The sequence below is a fragment of the Lathamus discolor genome, chromosome 18 (assembly GCF_037157495.1).
Source record: "Lathamus discolor isolate bLatDis1 chromosome 18, bLatDis1.hap1, whole genome shotgun sequence".
Taxonomy (NCBI): domain Eukaryota; kingdom Metazoa; phylum Chordata; class Aves; order Psittaciformes; family Psittacidae; genus Lathamus; species Lathamus discolor.
The window spans coordinates 6,017,623-6,027,709 of record NC_088901.1 but is presented as its reverse complement, the minus strand read 5'-3'; the positions used below and the strand labels follow the sequence as shown (position 1 = coordinate 6,027,709).

At 41.2% G+C, this 10,087-nt stretch overlaps 1 protein-coding gene across 7 annotated transcripts in view; it reads left to right on the top strand.

Annotated features, from left to right (window-relative positions):
- Positions 1-9,110, top strand: part of SRRM1 (serine and arginine repetitive matrix 1) — a 16,592-nt gene extending 7,482 nt beyond the window's left edge. For 3 of the 7 annotated variants that reach the window (XM_065697635.1, XM_065697642.1, XM_065697641.1), the window contains 10 exons: positions 363-482; positions 1,991-2,262; positions 2,409-2,489; positions 2,831-2,917; positions 3,570-3,714; positions 5,553-5,657; positions 6,016-6,477; positions 7,347-7,533; positions 7,751-7,945; positions 8,146-9,110. In XM_065697635.1, the coding sequence (XP_065553707.1) occupies positions 363-482; positions 1,991-2,262; positions 2,409-2,489; positions 2,831-2,917; positions 3,570-3,714; positions 5,553-5,657; positions 6,016-6,477; positions 7,347-7,533; positions 7,751-7,945; positions 8,146-8,250 (1,759 nt within the window). In that variant the 3' untranslated portion in view covers positions 8,251-9,110. The remainder of the gene's footprint in view (positions 1-362; positions 483-1,990; positions 2,263-2,408; positions 2,490-2,830; positions 2,918-3,569; positions 3,715-5,552; positions 5,658-6,015; positions 6,478-7,346; positions 7,534-7,750; positions 7,946-8,145) is intronic. The other 4 variants (XM_065697636.1, XM_065697637.1, XM_065697639.1 and 1 more) reach the window with 4 other exon arrangements.
- The last annotated feature ends 977 nt before the right edge of the window (positions 9,111-10,087 follow it).

Here is a 10,087-nt window from a genome sequence, read left to right as displayed (position 1 = left end):
CAGTTCATTAGAAGATGTTCACGGTGACTAACACTGACTGGAGCAGGAATGGGGTGCTGACTGCTGAGTATGGCACTTGTTAGATGGTGAGACTTGTGTAGCATTTTTAGGAGATAGGCTTGATGCTGAAGGTGTAATTACTTGCATTTTCCTTTTTTTTTTAATTATTTTACTATTTAGTAGAGAGGGGTTGGGAAACTTCAAGCACTGATTGTGTCTGAATATGTGCATCACGGTCTAAATGCTACTTTAATGTGATGCACTTGGAGAAAAGCAACTTCCTGCTCAGTGCCCTGAGGATAAATATCCTCAAATCTGAAAATTAGATAGTTGCTTTTCATTTGAATTTCTGATTATGACAGGTCTTACTCCCCTAGAAGGCGACCAAGCCCAAGACGACGGCCGTCTCCAAGGAGAAGGAGCCCTCCAAGGCGAATGCCTCCCCCTCCCAGGCACAGAAGAAGCAGATCCCCTGTAAGGCGGTAAGGTTCCCTTTCTTTGAGAGAGCTGAAAATGTTACACCTTGAAAGCTGAAGGGGAACATTAGTTGTGAGGAATGAGTGCTCTCAAAGATCCCTTGTTTGTCTCATACTGCCAGGTGTATGATTTGAGTGATGTAAATCCGCAGTGTCTTACTTCGTAAGTGTGTAGTGGGGAAACAAAAAAGTCTCTGTGAAACAATTTCTTTTGAGTTGAAACAGTGATGAGCGTTCCACCTTTTCGAAAAGGGCCATTTTCAGAATAACTTTCAAATGGCTCTGGGTAGCTTCAGTGTAGATAGACATGACATCTTTTATGACACTTTTGCTTAAGTCTGAAAGCTTTCCTTTTTCCTGGTAAACCCAGGACACCTTTGCCTGGGGAAGAAATCAGAACAAATTGGATTTGCCTTGTTGGGAGGCTTTTTAATTACGACTTCCATTTCTAGCACATAAAATTACAATCAAAATTTAATTTTGACGTGAAAAGTGTTTTCTCTTCATGTTCTTAAAAAAATTCTCAAGGTGTGCTCTCTGGTGCTGGAGGTTACATTTGTGACAGCATAAGCAATTGTTCTAGTAGCAAAGATCTGAGTTGCCTTGCAGTGAAAACTGTGTACTTCTGGCAGTGTCAAAGCAGACATTTGTCTTCATAGGAAGAGACTAGGTTCTTACGCTCTTCATAGGAAGAGAATTAATGTGATGCTTTCTATGTACAGCAGTTGTTCTTTTTTCAGGAAGCAACAGTTCTTCCTTTTTCTGACAAGGTGATGACTATTTTATATTTTTTCCTTGATTTTATAAATATGTTCATTTCACACAAATGGGAAAACCATGGAAAGCGTCAGTCATGTATGTTGCAAGATGTACAAGAGCTCCCTTTCAGCAAATGTTTATCTCACTCAAGGTAGGGTTTCTTTTTTCCAGGTTCTCAGGAATTCTGCAGCCAAAGGTGGATTCTGCAGGTACACAATTGCAACAGAACTTGCCACAAATTTTGCCGCAGAATTCTAGAGGCCCTACCTTTTTAAAATTACAAAGTAAAGATGACAGACTAAACCACCAGAATGGAGAGATGGGTTCTGAGTTGTTAAGTTCTCTGAAATTTTTACCTCTTGGTAAAAAAACTTTTTAGTGTACTTGCACACTAAACTCTCTTAAAAGAGATCTGTTGTGAAGATCATTCAGTCACATGTGCTAACATGGAGAATTCTCTTAACCATTCAAAAGTCAGAGAGCCCAAACAAAACTAATTGCCTCCAGGACAAAAGCTTAGTTGTAGTCTGTAGATTGACAGAAAGCAAACAAAGGGAACACTAACAATTAACTGTGAAAGATTGGTTGTTATTTTTTCTCCCCCAAACCAAGTGTTGAAGGCTGTCCATCATGTTTCAGAAGTGCTGTTGTATGTGGCTCTATATATGTGCTTGCAAACAAATGTAATTTTGTGCTCATGCTCAAACATTTCTTAAGCTGGCTAGTCAGAATCTAATGTTATCTTTGATTTACAGGAGGCGACGGTCGTCAGCGTCCTTATCCGGCAGTAGCTCTTCCTCCTCCTCTTCACGTTCCCGATCACCACCAAAGAAACCACCTAAAAGGACTGCGTCCAGTCCCCCTCGTAAAACACGCAGGTTTTCTCCTTCTGCAAGCCCTCCTCGGCGGAGGCACAGACCATCCCCACCAGCAAGCCCGCCTCCAAAACCACGCAGGTCTCCAACGCCCCAGCAGTCAAATCGTGCAAGGAAAAGCCGTGGCTCCATTTCACCCAGCAGAGCATCAGGTGATGAAATAAAACCTGTATCTATCTCAGCAGCTCTGTCATTTTGTGCTTTTGTTTTCTTAATGATGGTGTGTGCAGTTTGTATGACAGAAAAGCATGCAGGAATGTTAAGAGCTGCAACCGAGTTATTTGCCTTTGTCTTTTAGCACCCAAACATAAGAGTACTGAAAAACGAGAGTCTCCTTCGCCAGCACCAAAACCAAGGAAAACGGAACTGTCAGAATCGGGTACGGCTCTTGCTTTTCCATGCTGGTTTTGGGTGGGGCTTTTAATCAGAGGTGTTTGTCAAATAAAGGCAGTGTTAAAGTGCTGAACCCTCTTGGTGGACTGGCATTGAAAGCAAGAGTTTTCAGACATAGAAAAGTGATCGCTCAGACATTTATATCCAAGCTTTCTTAGGAAAAAAAAGCTCAGCCAAAGTGTCTTTGAGCCTCAGTGTTACCTTGAGACTGGGGGAGGGGGAAGGAGATTGCTCGATGATGTATTTTAGCATGACTTTGCTTCTGTGTGCATAAGGCAAATTTGTATATTTGGTTTAAATATTCTGTCCATGCATGTACCTTTTCAGAAGAAGATAAAGGAGGTAAAATGGCTGCAGCGGACTCTGTTCAACAGAGGCGTCAGTACAGAAGGCAGAACCAACAGTCTTCATCTGGTATGGATGATAGAGATTTCCTAAGACTGCATTTGTTTTAGTTTACTTGTGCGGGAAGTAGCTGGCAGTTAGGTTCAAATACTTGCTAAAATTGTGCACTGCAGTTTCGTTGCAAAACTTAGTTACAAATCCATCGCCTGTAATGAAGTCATTTTAACTGCTGCTCAAGAGAAATACAGTATAACTTCAACAAGTTAGGATATCTCTCTTGTTAATGGATTTTGATAAAGTTGCATTTTTAAACTCTTGGTGACATACGCCAATGTTGTTTGCTGTGGATTACGTAACCTGTTGTTCAAATAGGTTATTTCCTAATATTTTGGACTCTTTTGTACTTGAGATCGGTAAATTAACCTGGGCTTGATATGGGGTTTTGTTCACTAATGTTTTTATAAGTAACTGCAGTTCATCTGTTAAATTACCTGGCTAGTCAAATTTTATATGGCCAGTTAGGTTGCTGCAAATGTTTTTCCTCAGCTCTGATGGATATATTTATCACTTGAAATAACATTTTTAGTTGCACTGATTTTAAATAGACTTCTTACTTTGTGGGAGAGGAGGTTAGTAATTTAAACTGCAGTATAACCCTAACAGCAGCCATGTTAATAGTGTGAGAATCATTTTCCAGAGAGTGATTCTTCTACATTTATAGATTCTGGTTCTTCATCTTCATCTGAAGAGGAAAGACCTAAAAGATCCAATGTGAAGAATGGGGAAGTTGGTAGGCGCCGACGCCATTCCCATTCACGCAGTCCATCACCATCTCCACGCAGGCGACCGAAGGAATCCTCCCCTCGGTAATTCTCTCTTAAGTTAAGCATAACAAAGGTCTTCTTTTCTGTTTGGTTAATGCTGCTGTTTCTGCTATGCAACTGTCAACAAAATACACAGCAGAATTGTGTCCAGTGTGCCCAACCTTGTTTCAAGTATGCATTCTTGTTATGCTTTTTTGGTAAGAATTACTGTGAACTTCGTTCCAATGTGTTCATTCTTGCCTCAAATACGTGGCAGATAGATTTGTTCTGTTTTGTTTTTCCTCCACTGCTATCAGGATGCAGATGGAAAAGAGGTGGCAGTCACCAGTGATGAAAAGGTTGGTTAGAAATGAATCTGTTAAATAGGATTTGCATATGGAATATCATTTAGATAAGCTCTCATTTATTTTGTCATAGATAAGTACTTGCCATCCTTTGTCCTTTGGACTTGCACACTCATAGTAGTAAGGTGAGGGAAATTCGAGGTGATTCCTTAACATGTTGAGGATCACATGCTCTGTCTCCTTCATTTCTCACTGTGTTAATTCACATAAGCTATAACAGCTAGTAGCACTAATGTTATTCGCATCTACTGAGGCCTGAAAACAGCTGAGTGCTTGTATTCTTCAGGAAGTTTCTTACTCCATTTGCACAGGGTTGTAGGGTGAGTGGGTGGGCATCGCCTTGTGTTCTTGTTGCCACCAGTGTTCTGGCTAACACCATTCCGTACATTTGCAACAAATTATTTAAGATCTTGATGTTCTGGGTCACAGATAATTGTAATTTTCAAGTCTCATTCCTCATTTCATTACATACTCGGAACTACTAATGGCAGTGAACAGCTACTTTTTCTCTTGTGTAGAAAGTATTGTTAACACTTCTGTTTGTGAAATAGTTTGCTCACAGAATACAGGGAGGTGCAAGAAGATGGGTGCTTGGTGGGTCTATTAATCTGATACAGTGACCCTTGTGAGCAATCTAATGATGACCTAGCTAGAATATAGTCACAGCATGCATGTATGAGATTAAGGATGACTACTACAAATGCAAACCATTCTATTTATGGATCTTGTCAAACAATTCTAAGTAAAAGACTGGAATTCAAAGATCTTAATTTGTTCTGCAGCAGACTAAATTCACCTTGTGCCTCCTGTGTGAATGCACATTTAATCTGCCATGACATTTCAAGGCTGGTGGGTTTTCAGATCATAAAAGTTGTTTTTTGAGCAAACTCTTATCTGTAAAAAGTGTTAACTCATTACCCTGGAGAACGACCACCAGTGTATTTGAAATCGAATAGTTTATGTAGCTGAGCCGCTTTGCGTTTTCATTACTCGTTTTGTGCTTTATCCAGTCATTTTGTCTCAACTGCTTTTGCGAAAAGGAATGCTTTACTTTACAAAATACCAATATTTCTTTCATTTTAAAGTCCAGGAAAGTATATTTGATGAAAGTTTCTCCTCTCTGAAGTCTGTTGTAAACCTTGCAGAGCAGAAAATGCCTTGTTTTATGCATAATCCAGATAACTGCAGTTTAGCAACAACTTTTTTTTTTTTTCCCTCTACTTCAATAAGAGCCATAGAATACAGGCTGTGTCAAGAGTACAGTTTCACACTGTGTAATCTGGTGCAACATCAAGACTGCTGCTGAGGGCAGTTCTGTGCTGCTGGACACAGCTGGGCATTCCAGGTTCCTCTTTGGGGTGGGATCTAGCAGTCACACCACTGCATTATGACAAAGAGGTGGTTTTGATTTTTTCCATCTGTAGTTCTAATAGAATCTCATGTTGAAGTGCATGCACAAGATCATTTGTACAGTGAAAGCAGAACAGAAATAAATGTCATGTTGAATGTCACTGAGCTATCCTTTTTTCTCTGCAGCCGGAGGAGGAGAAGCCCCTCACCCCCGCCGGCACGGCGGCGACGCACCCCTTCCCCTGCCCCTCCACCCCGGCGCCGGCGCTCCCCTTCGCTGCCTCGTCGAAGGTAATGTACTGCATTGTATCACAAAGTGGGGGCTTCTGCTTTTTTGACTGCCAGCTAGGACATGGAAATAGAAATGCCACCATGGAAACCGAAATGCCAGGATACCAGTTCCCTGATTCCCAGCTTAATGAGGGGAGTGTAGTTTTGCTGGTGAGACTAGATGTGGTAGGTGTGTGGCCTGGTTATCATTTGATTGCTGTAGCAGATACTGAATAACACCCATTAAGGTGATTTTGAAAGTTTGGTATTAAATGAAGTTTTAAAGATTTTTTTTTTAGAGTTCGTTTTCCCCGCAAGGCACTTGTAACTAATGCACATGCCCATGTGGCACCTGAACATCTGTTTTTTTTTTACATAGGTCTCCATCACCACCCCCACGCAGACGCTCACCTTCTCCACGGAGATACTCTCCACCGATACAGAGACGATATTCTCCTTCACCGCCGCCGAAGAGAAGAACGGCCTCTCCTCCTCCCCCACCTAAACGGAGGGCATCCCCTTCTCCACAGTCCAAACGCAGAGTCTCCCATTCACCACCACCAAAACAGAGGTGCTCACCAACTGCTAAAAGGCGTTCACCTTCACAATCTTCCAAGCACCGGAAGGGATCTCCTCCCACTAGGTCCAATCGGGAAACACGTTCTCCTCCACAAAACAAAAGGCATTCACCTTCACCAAGGCCTAGAGCTTCTCATACCTCTGCAAGCCCACCACCACCGCGAAGGGGAGCTTCATCTTCACCCCAGAGAAGACAGTCTCCATCTCCAAGCACTAGACCCATCAGGAGGGTTTCAAGAACGCCAGAACCTAAGAAGACAAAGTAAAAGAATCTATCTTTGGTGGTGGTGGTTTTGTGAGGGTTTTTATTTTTTGTCTTTGGTTGGTTGGATTTAGTGCATTGGGACTAGCCAAGAATTGTGATAAAAAGGTTCTCATGTTTTTAGGTTGCTCAAGCGTTGGTGGCTCTGTTGGGTTCCACAACCATAATGCCAATTTTTCAGAGGCTTATTAGGTTGGAAACGTCTGCTAAAATAAAGTGCAGCACAGGGAGAGCATTGAAGAGGCTTTATGTAGAGTGAGAGGGGTCTTTTCATAGCACAGCAAAGCACTGGGACTGAGCACGGGGAAAGAAGTTTGAGAGTTCTGTAGCTAGCTTTGTTTACAGAAAATGAACTGCCTCTGAAGTCAGTAATTCTTCTTAGTAGCTCAAAAATTATTTCAGTAGTGGTCATCTAAGGTAAACTGCTAAAATTCTACATGTTTTTATTTTGGTATGTTGCTGTTCTTAAAAGCAGGCAGTCAGAAGTGCTGCTGGCCTCTTAATTTGTTCAGAACGACAACGTAGCTGTGTGTAATATCTTGCACTCTTTCCATTGGATGAAAAAAGAGTGTTGCTTTTCTCTTGATTTAGTGGGGTTATAAATTAGTCATGTGAAAAGAAAGGGAGCAGTCATTTGTAGTAGTATTGTTTGACAAGCTCTCAAGTTGCAGTAACCTTTTACATTATGGGTCCATGGTGGTACTAGATTGTTCTGCCCTTTGGAACACATGCTAGCGAAGGAACTGATAATGTTTTGAAGTGGCAGGTTAACTACCTCATAATCACATACGTACATTTCACATTTTCATTACTCTTTACTTTCTTGGTTTGCCTCTTACATCCCTAATTGTGGCTCTTGCGTTTTGAAGGGCTCCAACACCAAGTCCACGATCTGCAAGACGGGTGTCTTCGTCACGGTCTGCATCAGGATCACCTGAGCCAGCACCCAAAAAACATCAAGGACCTCCATCTCCCACTCGGTCTCGTTCTCCTTCTGCAAACTGGTCACCTGAAAAGAAGGCTAAAAGCCCTACTCAGAGCCCGTCACCTGCAAGGGTACTTGTTTGTTAATAAAAGCAATGTTGTTTTGGGTTATGTGACAAGTTATTTTCATGAACACTTAGCTGCTGAACACCTCCGAGGTTATTCATGGGGTGGGGGAAATAATCTTTGGAATAATTTAACAATTTAAAACTTGTTAAAAAGAATTTGTAACATGAATTTTTCAAAGCCGAGGACTGAGTTGTAATACCTGTTGAATTGTTTGTTACAGAATTCAGATCAAGAAGGGGGTGGGAAAAAGAAGAAGAAAAAGAAGGATAAGAAGCATAAAAAGGATAAAAAGCACAAGAAACACAAAAAACATAAGAAGGAGAAGGCTGCAGTGGCTGCAGCAGCTGCTGCTGTGGCTGCAGCAGATACCACCTCAGCACAGGACGACCAGGAAGCTGAGACAGAACCCAAAAAGGTAGGAATTTGGTACTTTGTTAAGAGTCCAGTATAAGAGGGTAGATGGGGGTGGATACACCATGCTCTTAGTGTCCTAAACTTGCTTCAGAAATGGAGCATGGTGTCTCTTGGTGTTAGGGGATGATTTGCAACACAGGGTGGGGGGCTGCAGCCTGTCTTGGCTCTCATTGTGTGAAGAAATCCTTTCTCTGTTTGAAGGAAACAGAAAGTGAACCAGAAGACAACCTTGATGATCTAGAAAAACACCTGCGAGAGAAGGCACTGAGGTCAATGAGGAAGGCGCAAGTGTCCCCACCATCCTAGGCCGAATCCTTTGATATAATGTACATTTTATTTGGTTTGTACTCAGAATTCAATTTCAAATTGCTAAATGTGTTTGAGCTTTAGAATATAACATTTGTTGTAATAATTGCTAGGTTGAGGTTCACCATGTACAAAGGGCATGGATTTACATTACAAGAGGTGTCCACAGTGTACTAGTGACATTCTTTCATTGACAGTCAACATAATTTCATTTAGAGTGAGACTTTTTAGAAGCAGTAGGATTTTGTTTTGAAGGTTTTAAACATGACCATCGGTTCCCTTAGTTTCTTTGAAATTGAACAAAGCCTTTAGTGAGGGTCTCATTTGACTTCTTTTGTATCCACTTATGTTATGCTACTAACCTCTGTGGTTTGTAAGCTTGCCCAGAAGTAAAACCACTGCAGAATTACCAAGGAAGTACTGATCTTTTAATGCTCTCTACTGTTGCCTGCGTAGTCTCCATGAAAGCGTATCAGGAGTAGCGACATAGAATGGTACATAAATGAAAGCATGTTGTTTACCAGGACACTGTGGGTTTTTACTGATGTTGATTTGGAACACTGGAATTTCATTTGTATTTTTATGTTCTTTTTTTAAAGGGCAGTTTCCATGATCAGCAGTCCCAGAAAAAATTCCTTCAGTTCCATGAATTTTGTTTGTGAGCTGTCATTGCCCCACTCATAAATCTTGTCTCGTTACGGTTCTTCTCAATGGTATAAGCAACTTTCAGAGTGCTCTTTGAAAGGCTGAGGAACCTGAACTTTGGATATTGTCATGTTTTCACTGTTTTTTGTTTTTGTTTTTTTAACTAAAGCTATATAAAGCTTGTGGATTAAACAAAATAAATTTCTAAATTTAAACAGATGTTGGCTATTTTTATATGAACATTTACATTTGCTAATCAGCTTTCTTTTGTACAGGGTTAATGAATACACAGATACGAAAAAGTATTTGATCAAGTATGCTGGCTTCTGAAAAACTGGGGATTTTGGTTTTTAACTGCCCTGGGGCAGCAGAAACAGCCCTTGGTTAATTCAGCAATGTTCCTGTTGTGTCTGCACCTGGTCAGCTCTGTGAGGATGGATAAGCTTAAAGCAAACAAACAGAACATTTGCTGGTGAAAATTGCTGGTTGGAGCAAGGGAAGTGTTTCAAGGTCTTGCGTGGAATTCATGGCAGGTTTGAGTAATGTAGCTGAGGAGCTTTAGTCCTGTCCACACTGGTCTGAGTACTGGTGCCTCGCTGCCTTCCCATAACCATATTTGAAACTCACTGGATTGCTGCTGTTGGATTCTTTTAAAGTTTCAAGCTCTGTTTCTGAAATCCAGTCAATTCTGAAGTCTGAGGTTCCTCTGGCAGGAGGAATGGAACGTGCTCTTGGAAATTTCTGTCCTGCATCTGAAGTAGACGTGATATGCACAGTGAAGTGTAGATACTTGATTAGTCTCTTTACTTGACATGGTGTAGGGGTTTAAAATACAACAGGTTTATGTAGATGCTGGATGGAAGGGGAGATCTTTAAAGTAGCTTCCTTCTGCACTTCCTTATATGCTGAATTCATTGTTTCTTAGCATAAGTATACATTGTATGCTAAAGTGCTTGTAAACTTAGTTCAACACTTGAATGTTGAGTATCAGCTGTTATTAAATGTGTATAATAAATTCCAAGAACTTTCTGGACAAACACATTTTAAAAGTACATCTGAGTGGATTTGCTGGTTATGAAGCAACACAACCCAAACACTGCGTTGTGCTGATCCCTTTGCCTCAGTCCTTGTTTTCCCATGGTGTTCCTTGGCAGCATAGATGATTCTGGAATTCAGACTGGCATCTGGTGGG